At 37.1% G+C, this 20,118-nt stretch overlaps 1 protein-coding gene across 1 annotated transcript; it reads right to left on the bottom strand.

The window, feature by feature from the left end:
* Window positions 1-7,505: 7,505 nt before the first annotated feature.
* On the bottom strand, window positions 7,506-20,118 carry LOC114309059 (inositol-phosphate phosphatase). Its single transcript, XM_082889691.1, has 14 exons — window positions 19,979-20,118; window positions 16,347-16,402; window positions 16,187-16,237; window positions 14,953-15,033; window positions 14,709-14,812; window positions 14,526-14,610; window positions 14,002-14,056; window positions 13,833-13,876; window positions 12,848-12,994; window positions 12,202-12,359; window positions 9,742-9,805; window positions 9,547-9,647; window positions 8,557-8,613; window positions 7,506-7,902 (listed from the first exon to the last, which is right to left on the bottom strand). Exons 1-14 carry the CDS (start codon window positions 19,989-19,991, stop codon window positions 7,806-7,808), a joined length of 1,113 nt encoding a protein of 370 aa, XP_082745817.1. The 5' UTR covers window positions 19,992-20,118; the 3' UTR covers window positions 7,506-7,805.

The following is a 20,118-nucleotide window of genomic DNA, read 5'->3' as shown; positions in this document are numbered from 1 at the left end:
AGAGATAGAGTGTGTATCTAACCCTAACCCTAAAACCAGAGCTTCTCTCTGTGTTCTCTCACTCTAAAATGTCTAAAGTGTCTAACCCTAATGCCAAGAGAGAGTCCCTCTCTATATAAAGCCTTATGTCTTGTAAAGCTTACAAGACAAGCTTTACAAGAGGGAGATCCCTCCATACACGTGTATGGAGGGGAACAAAAGCAAGACAGCTGTCTTAAAATATCTGCAAAAGCAAATGCACAGTAGTCGGCCGGCAAAAAATGCCATCTTGGCCCAAAAGAGTGCCGACCGGCACTAAAAAGTGCCGACCAGCAACAAAATGTGCCGGCCGGCAATATACATTGCCAGTGGCAGCAAAAACCAGCCGGTGGCCTCTAGCCACTGCCGGTGGTGGGTGGGGATGGTCTGCAAGCCCTACCCTGCCCTTCCAAGGCAAAACACAAGTGCTTGGTGCAAAACCAGACACTAAACAGTTGAGTTCGGAGATCTTGAGGCAAGGCGCGTAGCCGAGACCTCCGGGAACTCCAAACGAACACAAACATGGATGATCACCGAGTGTTCAAACGGTGACGTCCAAATCTTGAGGACGGTCAAAAATGGGGTGTCTACATATAGCTATACAAAGCATGAGTGATATGGCCATGGCAGCCCAAAACAGTCTAAGAACAGCCCAAAATAAGAACAAAATCATGTTGGAGCAATGCCAAAATATGCTAGGATGATGAGTCAAGACATCATGCACATAAAGCTAGTAAGCAAGATTTGTTCTACAAGTATATGGAGCATGCAAAATACGACCAAACCAGCAAAAGATAGAGTCATGACATGCCAAATGATGACCAAATACATGCTGAAATGGACTGAACATAAGCTAGGATGACATGCTAAAGCGAGAAGCATATAAAGCTAGTTTATGAGATTTACACTACAAGTGTATTGCACATGCATGGAGTGGCAAAACCAACCCAAAACAGATCTAAGGCATGGTAAAACATCACCAAAAACCTACTGAAATGAACTCAACACAAGCTAGGCAAACATACTACTTTGATGAGCTACAAATGGGATTACACTACACATACAAGATGTATGCAAAAGGTGACCAAACCAGCCATGGACAGAGCCAAGGCAGGTCCTAATAGTCACAAAAAAGGGCCTGAACCAAGCCTCAAAAGTACAGAGAGGCATGCTCCTTTGAAAGGCCAAAAATGCAAGCAAACAAAAACCAAAAGAGATGGGGCCACCCCCTCTTATTTGAGACCTCAAAACCACATGCCTACCACTAAAAATCCACTGGATTTCAGTGGTTAGAAGGCCAAACCAAGGCTAGCTCGGAGGCCTTAAGGCATGGCTCAAAACAAGGCCAAACAAGGCCAACAAGAGGGTTGAAGACCCTCAATATCCAAAAGACCTTAAACAAACTTCAAAAACACTTAAATACAAGAATTTTTTCCATTGAAATCAAGGCCTAAAACAATATGCAAGGATGGCCAAAATGAGGTACTAAAAAGTGCTAAAAATGGGAAGAAACTCACCCTTGAAGATCAACTTTGAAACTAGCAACTTCATGGGGCAAAACCTCACTTTCAGAGCTCAAGAAGTCCTCCCAAGAACCTTAACCCAAAGATGGTGGTATATCTCTAAGTGTTGTAGTGTAAAAGTGCAAGGAAAATGGACTTCAAGGCACAAATGAACAACAATATATATATATATATATATAGAGAGAGAGAGAGAGAGAGAGATATTTATTCTCAAAATGCTGAACCTCTGCTAAGGAGAGAGGCTATGCAAAGCTTCTTCAAGAAGCTCGGCAAGAGCTTCATCCCTCCATACACGTGTATGGAAGGCAGATAAAAGGATTCTAGCTGGCTCAAAAGATCTGGAGTGAAACCTACTGAGACAAGGGTGCTGCCGGCCATCAAGGATGGCCAACAGTGGCTCATTGATGGCCGGCAGGCTCAATCAATGGCCAGCAGCAACAAAGTGAAGGCCGGCAGGGCCAAAAGGTGGCCGGTAGTGCACCAAGAAACACATTCTGAAAGGACCAAGTCATGGTCCAAGAATGGGGCAGAAAGGATACAGGGTTTGAAAAGCTCGAACCTGTGACGTTCCGCCGCAAAAGTCAAATACCCGGCGAGCAATCAAACTTGTATCCGGATGTACCTGCAAGCACAACCGAGTCTTGAGGACGATCAAAAATGGGGTGTCTACACTTAGTTTAAGAATTTTTTTTTTTTTTTTGTTATCTAAATCTTTGGTTCACAGATAATACTTAAAAAGGATCTTAGAGCATCTCCAAGGGTGCATCAATTTTTTCACCAAATTTGAGTGAAAAACTTTGATATCAAGTGTTCCAATGGAGGGTTTTGGAGTTCCATCAAACCACCAGTCAACTGGGCAAACGATCGACCGGCCTGTCGATCGGTCAGTGTAATTTTTTCACAAATTTTTCCCTTGAGGTGGTCATTCGGGGGACGAACGGGAGAACATCCGGTAACGGCAATGAACAGTGATTTGATAAAAGGCATATTAATCCTCAGTTTGATGAAATAAAAGTAAGAAAAGTAAAATTCTAGATTTGATACGTATTTGATAAACCGTTGGAGCAGGTTTTAAAGCTATTTTTCACCAAATTCAAATTTAATGATAGTTTTGAGTAACCATTGGAGATGGTTTTACCAAGCCAAAAAAAGATATTATGGGTTTTCTTTGATGGATCCCTAACAATTTTATCACATGTTTTAAGATTCACAATTTTCTTGACCGAGACGAAGTGATCCATTTAACCGTGTATCTAGGACATTTCCATGGACGTTGCCAACAAAAAGCTCGAATCTGGCCACATTTTCATTGTGTCAAATTATTGTATTCTTGTCTAAATAACCATAACTTGGCTATTTCATAGCACAAAAACATAACCCATTAATTTAAATTTGAAGCCTTGTACTCATTGCATTTTCAAACACGAAATTAAAGAACTACCAAAAAAAGGGGGGGGGGGGGGGGTTGTATTTTAATATAAAAAACGAGAAAAACAACCAAAACCACTCGGAAATTGTAATAATTTCTTTATCTGTCCAAACCAGACAATTGATAATTGACAGAGAAGTCATTTTCTTGGTTTGAAAAAAAAAAAAAAAAAACTTAAAAAGAAAAAATCTGCAAATGAAATCTAATAGTAATTGATTCCAGACCAGACACTAAACTCAAAGTATCTAATAATTCTTTTTCAACATTCAAAAGCTCAATGCATCTCAATTGTGAATTGCAAAAAAATAAGACAAACTCCATTTTGGTTTAGCTCCACCGTTTCAATCCAATTCAATACCTTCGCTTTCTTGAACATCCCATCAAACCTTTAAAATGAGTGTCAATTCACTTGTGGGGGATCCATTGATCTTGATCAGAAAAGACAGAGAAACACTGATGCTATAAAAATGCTATAAATAGAGAGAGTAGAGCGCATTCAACATATTATAAAAGTTTTCTTTTCTTAAGTTGGGTGTGCTATATAAGCACACTTCTTATCTTTTAATTTTTTTTGATTACTTCACCATTCTATTTTTTTGTACATCTTTTTATAAAAAGTCAACTTTTTTGTACATCTTTTCATAAAAAGTCAAAAAAGTACACTTATTTATATCATCCCAAACAAAATGTCTACTTCTTTTTTATTTTAAAAAAGTCACATCAGCAAGTTTTTTTTATTACATATAAAATTCTACACAAATTTAATTTCAATTATAATAACAAATTTTATATGGACTGTATTATTTTTCATTGTTTATTTAGTTTTGTCGTTGTCAAATTTCTTTATATAGTTGATATTTTAATTTAATTATTATGATATTTAAAAAGAAAATTAATTCGATATACAAATAAATAAATAAAACAGAATGCACTTAATTATGTGTATCGCACACATATTAAATTAATTTTCTCTTATATTTTTAATTTTTTTGTCTATCTTATTGATGTATTAATATTAATTTATATTTAATTTTTTATTTAACATGAAATTATTTATTACAAGGTCTGTTTGGCAACCATTCCGTTTTCAGTTTATATTTAAAAAATTGTCATAAAAACTTGTTTGATAATTTTTTTGGTTTATAAATGGTTGTCCCAGTTTATAAATTTGAGGAAAAAACGTAAACTCAAAAAATGAGTTTACGTTTTCAGTTTTCAATTTTTTTTTTCAAATAATTTTTTTTCAATTTTTTTTAATAATTTATTTTCAAATATTTTTTTTTCAATTATTTTTTTTCAAATAACTTTTCTTTTCAATTAATTTTTTTTTTCAAATATATTATTTTCAATTTTTTTTCCAAATAATTTTTTTTCAATTATTTTTTTCAATTAATTATTTTTTTCAAATAATTATTTTTTTTCAATTATAATGTGTATGATCCCATTGTCATAAATAATAAAAATAAATATAAATATTTTAGATCTGAACAAACATATTTTTTAGTTTATGTTTTTAAATTTTTTTAAACATTTTGTTCAAACTAAACGCGTTTGCAATTTATGTTTTTCTAAAAATAAACAAAAAACAATTTATAAAATTTTTGTAAACATAAACAAAAAAATGTAAACGTTACCAAACGCTAAATATTTATATTTAATTTAAATTTCATATATGTATATATAGTGGTGTTTTGAGAAGTTGGTAAAAAGTTAATTTTTTGACTTTTTGTGACTTTTTGTGTTAAAAAAAAAAAACTAGCTTTTTTGTATAAAAAAAATTAAAAAGCCAAAAAACTAGCTTTTTTAGAATGTTCCCAAAACGGCCCACAATATGTATGAATAATTCAAAAAGAATATTAAAGAAAAAATCAATACTCTACCTAATTAATTTATGTATTTTATTCTTAATCCAATTACAACATATTTATATTTAACATTTTAAATAAATTTTTCGGTGTTTTGAGAAGTTGGGAAAAAAGTTGATTTTTTGGCTTTTTTAGCTTATTTTGTCTTTTTGTGGGTAAGTTATGTGAGAGGTGATGTGATCTAAAATGGGTAAAAAAATTGAAAACTAACTTTTTATCAGCTTCCCAACAAACTGTGTAGTTATATTTCTACATATTTTTATTTTCTAAATAAATATAAAAATAAAATTTAAATTAAATAATTAGAATCACATTTAGTTTTGGAAAAACTATTGATACATACCTCTCCAACTTTGGGTAGTGGGAGAGCTCCAATATATTTTTTTTTATTAGCTAAGTTCCATCGATGAAATTTTTCTATAAAAATTGAAATTTCTCTATGAGGGGGTCAAAGTTTTTTGTGTTGAATTTTCTCTGTGTAAATGTTGAGGGATCCTAACTACTATGAAAAATATTGTATATCCTTTGTCTTATAAAATCTTAATATTGGTGACCTTAAAAAAATTCCGTTTAGTTTTATATTACTAATTCTCTTTCTAATTTAACTATTATTTCTAATATCAAAATGAGTGTTTATTTTACTATCTTATAATTTAATATATATCATATAAAATTATTATATGATAATTACACTTTTATAACACAATAGAGCTAAAATTATCAAAATAAATAAATAATGTAAGTAAATTTAAATGTGTGTAAATGCCCCTAAATTTATTATATATAAGTATTCAAGTAACACTTTTATAGAATATAAGACTAAGATTATTAAAATAAATCATTTAAATTTAAATTTTATTTTAAATTAAAATTAATATTATTCTTTTGTAACTCATATCATAATATAAAATATCATTACATTAATTAAAGTTAATTTCATTGTGATTTTATGTCAGACATAATACTTTTAGAAATAATTTACATAACGTGTAGCGTCCAATTTGATATTGATTGATTGATGAAAAATTAAAATAATTGAACTCAATACTTTTTTTGTTAAGTTTTTAAAAAATAAATTGGCAAATGTCAAATGACAAATAGTGTTGAGTATTATTTTATAAAATAATGATTCATAAAAAATGATTGTGTATATTTAAGGCACTTATTGATTTTTCTTGAATAATTTTTAAATAAAAAATTTAAATTTATAGTATTACTGATAATGCAACTTCATGAGCTCTGCCAAGAAAGATATGCAAAAATAATTTGGCTAGAATAAAAATTTTAGAGTTATTATGATGTGTCACATAATTAATCAGAACCCCTTTGAGAACTAAAATCATTAAGATTATAGAGATTTTGTATTTGATTCCCTTTGAAGATTCTGTTTATGATATGAATTTGTAATTTTTTATGCATCAATGTGACTAACTCTTACAATCTTACTAATATAAGTATAAATCCTACCTTTGAGTCAACCTACCTCAAATACTTTTTCGTGTAATAAAATACTTAAATATTGTCATATAAAAATATTATTATAGATCGCAATCAAATACAACTTGAAACATAATTAAAGACCTGATACACCACTTTAGACATAACTAAAAATATAACAAATTAGCAAAGACATTTTCGATTAATAACCAAAATAATACCCCATGAATTATAACCAAGTCATAATTTGTATATTATAGAATTTTCTGTTGTTTTTATTTATTTATTTTGAGAAAAAATATTTTGATGCAAGGGGAATTTATGATTTTTGGTAAATTTGATTAACAAATAAGGATTTGATTTTAGGTTGAGAATAAATCTTTTTTTTTTTTTTTAAATTTTGAAAGAATTTGTTTTTATGAACCTCTTTTACATAAGATTAGACACAGAGATAAAAAATTTCATCAGTCATTAGCAAATCTGTTTGTATTTGGCATTCAGTTGATAAAATTTTTTACACAAAGTATTAAAACTCAAAATTAATTTTCTATTTTAAAAATAAATTCCGTTAATTATATCAAATCAGATTTTGGCACATCTGTTGGCCATAATATGATTGTATACTCACATAATCTTAATCTGGAAAATGCAGAAAACACGCATACAAGCACGTAAAATTGCTTGAAGATTTTCTTACATATACAGTGTGATAATTGTTTTTGCATCAGTTCTATTGAAGAGTTTGACATCATGGCTCTGCAAGTAGCAGCCTCTCATCCCTCACCATGGTCAGTCTAGCTACTGTTGCCGCGTGAAAAATTCACTTAAGGATTGAAGTTGGCACTTAAGTATTGATTATGATTGATGATTATTAGAGCAATTTTTAAAGTGGTCAGATTTATTGTCTAAATTTGGATTTCGTTCACATGGACGGTGAGTTTGTTAAGAATTGAGTAAAATTAGATGCAGTTCACTCTGACAGCTATCAACAGATGAGTAGACGAAGACGATCATGCTTCCATCGGGCTTCTGTTATGCTACAATGGCCCAAATACCCACCATGCCGACAGAAGTAAGATTGATACATAGCATACAAATAAACCAAACCAGCAAGTTAAACTTACATCAATGTTGCAAAAGTGATCACTTTGGACACCAATCAGATAGATTTCAAGCACACCATTGATGATTATGACTGACTGATTTACTTCAGTGTAACAGAACAAAACAACATAGTCGAATAGTAATAATTATTTCCAAGAAGAAAATACTTCTATTTGAAATATGAAGACTTTGGAGGCAGCCTCATATAAAATCATACTTGTGAAGTACTGCAAATTTGTGTTGCTATAACCCAATACAAAGTTGTCAGATTAATTGTGAGATTACAAATAATTTTGGCACTGCTTATGTTCGCAAGCCAACGAATAATCATTTGAATTGCCTAATATACTCTCGGCTAACAGAATCTCTGAAAACCAAATTGACGGAGCCAGAATGACCGCTGCTTGTTCCTTCCAGCTCCCATGGACTTCATTCTGATTGTCTTAATGCCTCCACAAATTTGTCCTTGAGAAGTGGATTTGAAGCTGCGACTCGCTGAGCCATGATATCAAATTCTTTACCAGAACTGGTGCAAAACAAGCATGACATAGTAAGAAACTCCTTTATGCAAATTCTGTTCTATTTTCCAGATAAAGAAAATGCGTAATATACTTTGTATGGTCTACTATAGTGCAAAAATCAGTCTGTCAACAAAGGAAAATGATCCCTAAATGCCTACATATCAAAATGCTGAGTATGATTACGTGGACACATCATGAACATTAAAAAATATGTACATCGTGCAATATTTTGACAAAAGAAAATGTTATTATTTAGGAAAGTGCTTGAAATTCAATAGGATTTAAGAGAAATGGGATTCCTATGCCCTATTGATGTGAGTGTCTAGAAAATTTTCATAACAAAAGAAAATGTAGGTTTCTTCTTCAAATATCGTTAAAAAATAGGGGATCCAATTTTCCAATTTTGGTAACCTTGCCTAAATCATATCTTATGGACACAAATTACAGTGACACTCAAAATATATGCAAGTTGATTTCTTCCTTAAGATAAAGCTAAGGTATGTGACAAATGTGAGTTTCTTCTTCAACTATCGGTAAAAAAGAACAGGACCTATTCTCTCAATTACTTCCAACACCAGCAATGCTAAGTTGGGGAGAGCAAAGAAAAGAAGGGAACATAAACAAAAATTGAAGAGCACATAATCAAAAGTATTTCTTACGGATCAAAAATAACTCCTCCAGCTTCTGTCACAATCACAGCCCCACCTGCCACGTCCCTACAACAAGAGCAAAGATTGCCAATCATTTTATTTTATTTTTTAAGATCAGCAACAAAGGCATTTTAATAAAGAAAAAGAAAGGAGGTACAGAGGAGGACAAGGAGTCCTCAAAGATCACACTTAGTACGTTTAGAAAAAAATGACAAAACAAACAAATAGAAGAGACTATGTGGCGCGCACACAGCCATCCAATCCCTAGAGATCAGAAAAGGTGGAATCCCTCTAAGTGGGGGGGCCACCAAGGCCCAAAAGGATGCCAAGCCACAGGCTTTCTCCAACAAAGAATCCAGATCCCCGAATTTGTCTTCAAAAATCCTTGCATTTCTTTCGAACTAGATGACCCAAAAGATTGAATACACCGCACACATCCACAACACTTTTGCCCTCTTCTTGCCACCAAAACCCCAGAAATCAATTAAGAGTATTTGAAAACTTGTACACGGAGCCACCCACAAAACCTCCACCAAACAAAAAAGTCTATGCCACAACCTCAACACCACAGGACAATGCAAGAAAAAGTGATTCAACTATTCCTCACGTGCACATTAAGCCCCACTACGGGCAAGGAGCAATCGGGTCTTCTCTTTTGCACCACATAAAAATCTTCACGTCTAGAAGCACAAAAGATTTCCTTGTAGGGGGATAAAAAATGCACACCTTGAGTTACCAATGATTTGTCAAAAAAGGACTTGCAAGTAAAGTCACCCGAAAAGTGGATGGACCAGACCCTTTTATCACTCATATTTGGATTCAAAGAAAAATGATCAATGCGGGACAGCAAAGAGGTCAACTCACAAGTTTCTCAATCATTAAGGTTTCTAAAAAAATTGAAATTTCAAGAAATCGGTGCTACCAAAAAAAAGCCATAGAAGAGATGGAGGAATTATGAGAAATATGGCGTATCACTTTAGAAAAAGATGGAAACCATACCAAGGGCCACCGAACCCAAGTTCATAGAATAGGTCGATCCTTCCACATGCAACACCACAGAGGTCCAATGCACAAGAGCCACACATCCGAAGCGATCTCACCTGATCACATAAGAAAGTCATACCATTAATTCTGCTTGTTGACAATAAATTTTTCCTGAAGTTCAGTAACTTAACCAGCAAATTCTGGTCTTACCTTGAAAAGTTGTAGAAAATTTAATGTATAAAGAGAAATAGAGAATTGTAATATTGATTGATTTCTGATTTATATGTTGCTATATTTACAATTCCTATATATAGAAGAAAATGTGGTAGTAGGTGTAGGAGTGAAGTGGAGGTGGTAGGTGGAGTGTGTGATAGTGGAGGTGGTAGGTGGAGATAAATTCTAACAGCCTCCCGCAAACTCAAGGAGGATAGAAACTAACCAACTTGAGTTTGAAGAGAGGAACAAAACAAGAAAATACATAAAAAAATGATAGGAGACACTGTATGGTCGTGGCAGACCGTTGGTGAAGACACTGTATGGTGGTGTCATAACGTTGTAGAGGACACTGTATGGTGGTGTCATAACGTTGTAGATGACACTGTATGGGGGTGTCATAACGTGGTAGAGGACACTGTATGGTGGTGTCAGACCGATGTAGAAGACAGTTTATGGGGTCATGTCGGACCGTTGTAGCAGACAATGTTGTGACAGTTGTTGTGACAGTTTACAGAGTCTTGCTGGACCCTTGTAGAAACTAACCGGAATCAATGTCGGGACAGTTTACAGAGTCTTGTCGGACCCTTGTAGAAACTAACCGGAATCTATGTCGGGACAGTTTACAGAGTCTTGTCGGACCCTTGTAGAAACTAACCGGAATCTATGTCGGGACAGTTTACAGAGTCTTGTCGGACCCATAAAGGAGCTAACCGGAATCAATGTCGGGACAGTTTACAGAGTCTTGTCGGACCCTTGTAGAAACTAACCGGAATCTATGTCGGGACAGTTTACAGAGTCTTGTCGGACCCCTAAAAAATACACTGTATGATGGTGTATATAGACTGCCCAAATAAATATATATATGGAGATATATAGTGAGCCCTCAAAAGTCGCGCCCTCAAAAGGTGTGCCCAAATTTGTCAAAAGGCGTGCCATCAAAAGGTGTGCCCAATTCATCAAAAGGTGTGCCGGACATGATGGCGAGGCACGTGAGTGCCTTGGTTGGCGTGCCCGTTTGTCGTCTGGCGGCAAGTGGCGCGCGATACGCGTGGCTGCCTCGGCTATTTAACCAAGACGAAGGCTGAGGCTGAGGCATACCATTCTGAAACCTCTGAAACCAACCCTGCTCTGAAAAACTCTGCCTCTTCGGAGAGATAAACGGTGGAACACTTTGTAGCCCAGAAAATGGCTTCATCTTCCCGGAGTCTGCTCACTCTCTTTCCCGACCTCAACGAGTCAACAAGAGAGAGAACTGGAGCGGTGGCACTGGAACCTCAACCGAGTGCCCCGGAGTTTACTCCGCTGAACTTTCCGATGCGGTCTGTGGAGCAAAGAATGGCAGTGCAGTCGGATGTGGAGGCCAATCAGTATACTTTGAAGGCATGTGTAGAAAGCATGACGGCGGTCACAAACTTGTCAAACCGGCTGCAGAGTAGGACAAATGAGGTGCAGCATTTAAACGCCCAACTGGCTCTGCTCCAACGCATGTATAAGGATGCGCGAGCAGAGATAAGTGTGCTGAAAGTAGAAAATAAGGAGCTGAAGCGGAAGGCTACCGTGATGTTCCGATTTGGAGGGCCGCCATATACTGTAGTGGAGGAGCAGGGGGGAGTGAACGTGCTTGGCGGCGTGGGAAACACGGAGGCCGCACCGTCTAGGGCCGCGCAGGACGGAGGCAAAAAAAAAGAGACCTGCAGTAGAGTAGAGAAGAAAAAATCCCGCCTGGGGATGTGTTGTTTTTTTTTTTTTTTTTTTGTGTAAAATGGTGATCGGGGTGAGCCCGACACGAATAAAATGAGTTTGGTTTGCAGGCTTCTTCGTCGTTTTTTTTTTTTTTTTTTTTTTTTTTTTTTGACCCAAATCGCCACAATATATATTTATATAAATATAAATATAAATATAAAAGTAGGATAGCTACGTATTAACAAAATAATACCTCAACTTGTTGCCTCCAAAAGCTACATTTTCCAGCTGACACCCACTTAAAATAATTCACAAACCAATTATCACCCCACGTGATAGAAGACGTATTTGCAGCTGGTAACTCTGCCTAAAAAAAAAAATATCGGGCCCCACTTCAACTAACACCCGTAGATGGATTCCACTAAACAAAAAAGTATATATAAATAAATATATATACCACTCACAACTTGACCCACGTTGGATACAGCAGGCCAAGATCAACGGCTCACTCACAAACTCCATTCTGACACAGCAGTGCACTTTCTCAAAAAAAAAAAAAAGAATAAACAAAACAAAACCATAAACCAGCCCCCCGTTTGTTTTTAAACCAGCTAAAATTTCTGAAACCAGCCCAAACGCCGAGCCACCTAGCTAACGACGGAGCAGACAAAACCAAATGGAATATTCATAACCCACCGTAAGCAGCACATCTACAAAATAAGCAAACATTCTGCATCTCTGTAGAATCAACGTAACCAGTCAGACAAAAACCTGTCCAGCACCGGAACAAGCTTCAAACCCCCTAAATCATAAACTACTACTCCTGTGTGCCATATCGCTTCAATAGCTTTTCCCAAAAAAGTTGTGGAGAGCTGGCGAGCCAATCCTTGGAGAAGATGGGTTGTACCCTGGAGATGATGGGCTGTACCCTGGAGATGATGCAGGAGAGAAGCCCATCCCACCAACATACGGAGAAAATTGAGCATCTGTAATGGAGATGGCCACCGGGTCGCCGCCGTGGCCGGAGGTGAACGACTCTGTTTCGGCCCTGTACCGGATTGGGTTTTCCGGCGATGTACCAGAGTTTCCGAGATGGTTTTCCGAGCCGGCAAAAGATTTCTTGAGCAAGTGTTTGAAGAGAGGTTGGAGAGAGAGAGTGTGTAGCACAGTCAACTATGGATTCAGTTGCCTGAGGAACGAAAGGTATGTGTAGAAAATTCTAGCGGACTAGGTTGAGGTCCGGCGGGCGGCTAAGGTGAGGTTGCCGCCCGCCGGTGAAGCACGAATACTGGGTTCTAAACCTGCTCTGATACCATGTAGAAAATTTAATATATAAAGAGAAATAGAGAATTGTATTATTGATTGATTTCTGATTTATATGTTGCTATATTTACAATTCCTATATATAGAAGAAAATGTGGTAGTAGGTGTAGGAGTGAAGTGGATGTGGTAGGTGGAGTGTGTGATAGTGGAGGTGGTAGGTGGAGATAAATTCTAACAAAAGTAAACCATTAATTCTATTTGTAGTGGCATCCAGAGTTAACTTATCACGTTGTGTTCCAGCCTGCTCTCTCAATCAGATAAAAACATATTTAGTTCCTTACACGAAATAATAATCATGTAGTTCACATATCGGCCCCTTAAAAGGATGCAAAGTATTTATGACAATTTTGTAACATTGGAAATATGTTATACATTTTGAATGCATGTACTAGGCGTTTCTCATATGCACGAAGTGGGTCAGATAAACCAAACTAAAACAAACCCAACCAAACTAAGTCTTGTGTCTCAATCAAGTGGGGTCGGCTACATGAATCTTTTTTGTCATTCAGCTCCGCCAATGGCTATATGCTTAGTAAAATTAAATAAATCACAAAGTCAATAAGATATGATGTAAAAAGGTCCATGTGGCCTAGATACAATCGTAGGACATACTATTGCAGGGAATGCCCTATCCATAAGTGCTTGGGTGTACATTTAATGCATCTTCACTCATAAACATGGGAAGCCTCGTTGACTATAACAAAATAATTTCTTTATATAGCTGAAACTACACCTTTGTAGCTTAAAGGAAACATTTGAAAAACTTTGATGCATATGATCGAGGAAGTGAAGTTAACTAGCCAGAATCGGAAACCAGCAACCATTCCAACTCATTTTCATGCATGATAAGCTTCAAAAGTTGAATCATTAGACAAAATTTGCACGTGCTACTTGCATATATCTGGATGTTCCGAGTGTCCAATTCACTTTTGACTGTAGCAACTAATGTAACAGACAATTTGGTTACCTATCAAGTTAGTTTGTATCAATTTTGGTTTGGTTTGGTTTGGTTAGGTTAGTTTGTATCCTACAGTAATTACATTGCACTATTAGTGTAAACAGTTTCCATGCACATACACCTCAGTGACAAGGAGGGACTTCACAAGTTCGGACTGAGAAGACACTGCAGAATTTCAAAGAATAGGATATTGGTAGAGATCTACCAAAGAAAAGCCATACTATTTTTTGGTTCATGGGGAAAGAACCCAAAATAACAGTCAGACTCAAAGATGAAAACAACAAACTCACCTTTTATGGGGTTTCCATTCAGAAAAGCACCTTTTCGATGGACACCAGTGAAAAGCTGCACAATACAAAGACAAACCCAAAATCCTTACTTCACTCAACCAGTAATAGTTATCAAAACACAATTTGTTATTTAGACAAATCAACATATAGCTCATAAGAATCTCTATCCTGAGCAGATCAATATGGCTATACCAAATTAATCATCCGATCATAGGTTTCATGAATTCCATAATATTTATAAGGATGCTCCCAACATAATAAAGGTGGAAGGAAGTTGTAACCAATACACTTCTTGGGGTACATAGGATCACACTCAACACATAGGGGACCACCCAGGCAATGTATAAAACAAGTTAAACTAATAGTCCCATCCATACTCGCTAATACTTTGTTCACATGAATAATTCCATGCCCATATGAGTAGGTTGTAAAGGTTGACCATCAAATAATGTATAGTTGGAGTACCAAAATATATATATATATATATACGAACAAAAAAAAGTACAAAAATTCAGACTTCTCACCTCATCCATAATTGGGTTGTAGACAACACCAACTGTGGGGACCTTTCCAATTGTTAAACCAATAGAAACACACACAAAGGGGAACCTACAAGTTATTGTGCAGCGGCAACAAAATCAGTTAGGCTGAATGTATAAATAAAGAATAAATTCCCTACAAACTTGACATCAGAATTTAATAATTACCCATGCACAAAGTTAGTTGTTCCATCAAGTGGATCAATTATCCATGTCGGTTCATCAGTTAGCTCTGTAACACCACGAGCAGCAGTGGTTTCTTCCCCAATGAACTAACATAAAACAAAAAAATTTAAGAAACAATGAGAAACATGTCTGTGAAGTACCAAGCACTACCAGTGTACCACACTAAGCACCAATCATGAAATTTGATCAAGTCATCCAAAGTTATCTAGATGAAATAAGGGTTAACCTTATGCTGAGGGAAATGCTTCTTGAGATGATTGAATATGAGATCTTCACATGCCTTATCAGTTTCAGTGACCAAATCCACCTGCATTGGAAACAAAGATCATGGTAAACTTCTTCATTCACATTAAGAAATGATCAAACATAGCTTTGGGTTCCATATCTTTATAAATTTGTGAAATTTTGTATACTTCTCAATTCTATTGTTGATTTTCTACGATCATATCCGCATTTGACCATTTTACCATATCCGCATATTTTTTGTTCTTGATACGCAATATGTCCACAAATATATGATGTATATATATGCCTAGATTATATTTGTGTAGTGATAGGCCGGAAATTCTTTAGGGTGATTCCAACTATTTTATAAAAAAAAATTTATTCAAAAAGTTTGAACCCCCTCTAATTTTTTTATTTGCATTTGGAGGGCTTGCATTAAATTTTAATGTGTCTCACAACCAAAAAGAATTCAAGGGAGTCACTTTGTTTTGGGGTTGGGATAGAAGGTTCAATAATTGAGAGTTTTAAGGATACCCACCAGAAAATCTAATCCAATCCATAAGGCTGTACTGGAAGAAAACACAACACTTTTGTTACATGACCAACCATTAGGAGAAAGGCTTCATTCATTTTTATTTTCTTCCATTAGGATTTTATTCTCTTAAATAGTCATTTACAGTCCATCTTCTCCTTTCCCCCAACCAGCACAGCAACACTACCGCTACCAAATTCTCATAGTTTGGCACTCTCAAGTCTCAACTTCAAACATTTCCTAATCAGCTTTATTAGAATTTTAAACTCAATTAACCATCGTTTTGCATCATAACTAAAGGTTGCCCATATTTGTTTCAAGCACAACAGATATTAGAAAAAAAAAATGAGTTGCCATAAAGCATATTCCATAATTTACGGCACTTCTTCAAGGAATCTTATTTCACACAACTGCATATATTTTACGCCATTCCCATCACATTCACTCTCCATGTAAATAAAATCCAAGGCAATAAAATTGATCACTGAAAATTTCTCTAATCATACATACATGTTCTAATCTAACTAATCTCCACAACATTGGCTTTCGGGTCACTCAATCCATCTCCTAAATTATAAAAAGGTTCTTCCTCTAAATTTCATTTCATTACCATATCAAAAAAACCCAGAACATATATATATATATATATATAATTTGATATAAATACATCTACACACAAATATAGATAAGGAAGTGAATAGACCTCGCCCTTGTGCTCCACATGCTTAGTTTGATAAAACCCTTTACGAATTACCTGTAAAACACAGATTCAGAGAGAGAAAATAAGTTTAAATGAGGGCAAAATTGAACAAATCGATGAAGAAAACAGAGTATTAAAAAATTGGGTCTTGAATTTGATTTACATCTCCAGCAATCTTCGCTGCTTCGACAGCAATGGCAAGGAACTGTGAGTGTGAATCTGAAATCAGTGGAATTACATCAGACAACAAATTGATTAAAAAAGAGAACTATTACCTACTGTTAGAATTTATCTCCACCTACCACCTCCACTATCACACACTCCACACCTACCACCTCTACTATCACACACTCCACCTACCACCTCCACTTCACTCCTACACCTACCACATTTTCTTCTATATATAGGAATTGTAAATGTATCAATACATCAAATCAATACACATCAATCATAATACATATAATTTATTCTCTGTAATTCTCTCTCTATCAATTTATTCTTACATGGTATCAGAGCTATAGATTCAAGATATTGGTGTTCTTCGCCTTCCGGCGGGCGGCAACCTTGCCTTGACCGTCCGCCGGGTCTCAACCAATTCAAACCTCTCCCGCGTGGATATCAGTTTTTACAGTTCCATTGGAAGTGTTTGGGAATTCAGAAGGAGACGCACTCTACACTCTGCGTCGGAAATTGTCGGATCCAGACAACGTGCTGCAGAGCTGGGATCCCAACCTCGTCAATCCTTGCACCTGGTTTCACATCACCTGCAATCAAGACAACCGCGTCACCCGCGTGGATCTGGGTAATTCAAACTTGTCAGGTCATCTTGTTCCTGAACTTGGAAAGCTTGAGCATCTGCAATATCTGGAGCTTTACAAAAATAACATTCAAGGTACAATCCCTGTTGAGCTAGGTAACTTGAGGAGCCTAATCAGCTTGGATTTGTACAACAACAACATCTCAGAATCTTTGAATGGCCAAGCTTGCGTGTCATTTTAGATGAACCAAGAGCTCACAAGTCCTTCCAAGATATGGATTTTAAACCATCCTCATTCTCCCATGGGCGGGCCGGGTTTCTTTCCCTACTCAACCCAAGTCAGCATCTCGCCGCCCGACTCCGACGACCAGGCCAATTGGTGTGATTCTCCGCCGCCGACGGCAAGGACTGGTTTCTCCGCCGTCGCTGGCGGTGGTTGCGGCGGCTATAACAACAACAACTCGGTGGCAGCGCTTTCGGAGGATAACCAGAGACTCCGGCGGAGCAATAGCATCCTGGTGTCCGTGCTTGCCCACATGAGGAAGCTATACAATGACATTATATACTTTGTTCAGAACCTTGTGAAGCCTGCTGCTCCAAGTAATGCTTTCTTTGACGATGCTTGAAAACCCAGATGGTAACAGTCCTCGAACGAAGCTTTTTGGGGTGCCATTACAGTCCAGAAAGAGATTGCACCCAGAATACTCTTCTCTACTATGAGAGCCATGTTTGTTTAACAGCACAAACACAAAAACAAAAACAAGTGGATCTGACACTCCACTCTCACCCACGGCACTCACAACCCACACTCACACACACACCCACGGGATTGACAGACACACTCTCACCCACGGCACTCACAACCCACACTCACACAAACACCCACGGGATTGACAGACACACGTGCACTTTCTGATGCCAAAATTTTTTTTAATCAACCCCACTCCACTTTCTCTTATTTTAATATATCTCTATATATATATATATCTATGTTTATTTTATTCTATTGCACAGACCATCATCCTCTTCTCTCTCTCACTTTCACGCCCACGGTTTTGATCAAACCCAGCATATAGTTTCCAAGCCACCCATGTGGGCTTGTCCCCTCTTATTATTATTATTATTATTATTATTAATTAAAAAAAAAAAAAAAAAACAGGCAGACGACGAACTTGCACACCACACTCCTTTTATTCATGTCGGGGCTCCCCCGTTCACAATTTTACATCAAAAAAAAAACAAAAAAAAAAAAAAAACAAAAAAAAAACCAAACAAACAAAAACCAAACAACCACATCCACAGGCGGGATTTTTCTTCTCTACTCTGCAGCCGGTCTCTTCTTTTTGCCTCCGTCCTGGATGGCCCTTGACGGTGTTGCCTCCGTGCTTCCTAGACCACCAAGCAAGTTTCCTCCTCCCTGCTCCTCCACTACCGCATATGGTGGACCTCCAAATCGGAACATCACAGTGGCCTTCCGCTTCAGCTCCTTATTTTCTGCTTTCAGCACACTTATCTCTGCTCGCGCATCCTTATACATGCGTTGGAGCAGAGCCAGTTGGGCATTTAAATGCTGCACCTCATTTGTCCTACTCTGCAGCCGGTTCGACAAATTTGTGACCGCCGTCATGCTTTCCACACATGCCTTCAAAGTATACTGATTGGCCTCCACATCCGACTGCACTACCATTCTTTGCTCCACAGACCGCATCGGAAAGTTCAACGGAGTAAACTCCGTGGCGCTTGGTTGAGGTTCCAGTGCCACCGCACCAGTTGTCTCTCTTGTTGACTCATTGAGGTCGGGAAAGAGAGTGAGCAGACTCCGGGAAGATGAAGCCATTTTCTGGGCCACAGAGTATTACAGAGTATCTCTCTCAGAAATCTCTCTCAGACAACAGAGTGTTACGGACTATCTCTCTCAGCAAAACGAAGAAGAGTTTTTGTTTTTTCAGAGGTTTTTCGCAGCTTTTCTCTGCCTCAGCCTCAGCCTCTGTCTTATAGCCGAGGCAGCCACGCGCATCGCGCGCCTCTTATCACCAGCCGACAAACGGGCACGCAAGCCAAGGCGCCCACGTGCCTCGCCATCATGTCCGGCACACCTTTTGATGAATTGGGCACGCCTTTTGATGGCACGCCTTTTGACAAAATTGGGCACACCTTTTGAGGATGCCACTTTTCCAAGGGTCCGACAAGACTCTATAAACTGTCCCGACATTTGATACCGGTTAGCTCCTTTATGGGTCCGACAAGACTCTGTAAACTGTCCCGACATTGATTCCGGTTAGCTCCTTTATGGGTCTGACAAGACTCTGTAAACTGTCCCGACATTGATTCCGGTTAGCTCCTTCATGGGTCCGACAAGACTCTGTAAACTGTCCCGACATAGATTCCGGTTAGTTTCTACAAGGGTCCAGCAAGACTCCGTAAACTGTCACAACCACTGTCACCACATTGTCTTCTACAACGGTCCGACATGACCCCATAAACTGTCTTCTACAACGGTCCGACATGACCCCATAAACTGTCTTCTATCCTCTACAACGTTATGACACCACCATCCAGTGTCTTCACCAATGGTCTGACACGACCATACAGTGTCTCCTATCCTCTTTTATTTTTATGTATTTTATTATTTTGTTCCTCTCTCCAAACTCAAGTTGGTTAGTTTCTATCCTCCTTGAGTTTGCGGGGGGCTGTTAGAATTTATCTCCACCTACCACCTCCACTATCACACACTCCACACCTACCACCTCTACTATCACACACTCCACCTACCACCTCCACTTCACTCCTACACCTACCACATTTTCTTCTATATATAGGAATTGTAAATGTATCAATACATCAAATCAATACACATCAATCATAATACATATAATTTATTCTCTGTAATTCTCTCTCTATCAATTTATTCTTACACCTACATATATACAAACAAGAACATGCAAATACTTTTTTTTTTTATTCAAAACAAGAACATGCATATACACAACTTATATACATGTATAGAAACACAGAGAGGTGAGATTAATGGGTCCTACTATTTTCCGCCATTTTTTCAAAGAATTGTTTGATGAGAAGAGAGAGTATGAGAGAGAGAATATAATTTGTTCATCAGCTTTGTGGCACAGGAAAGAACAAGAGAGACGCCACAAATTTATACTGTGTTTGGCAAAATGGA

Source organism: Camellia sinensis, chromosome 9, assembly GCF_055761805.1.
Source record: "Camellia sinensis isolate YWXY chromosome 9, ASM5576180v1, whole genome shotgun sequence".
Classification (NCBI taxonomy): domain Eukaryota; kingdom Viridiplantae; phylum Streptophyta; class Magnoliopsida; order Ericales; family Theaceae; genus Camellia; species Camellia sinensis.
Note: the sequence above shows the minus strand (reverse complement) of the source record. Positions and strands in the feature narration are given on the sequence as shown.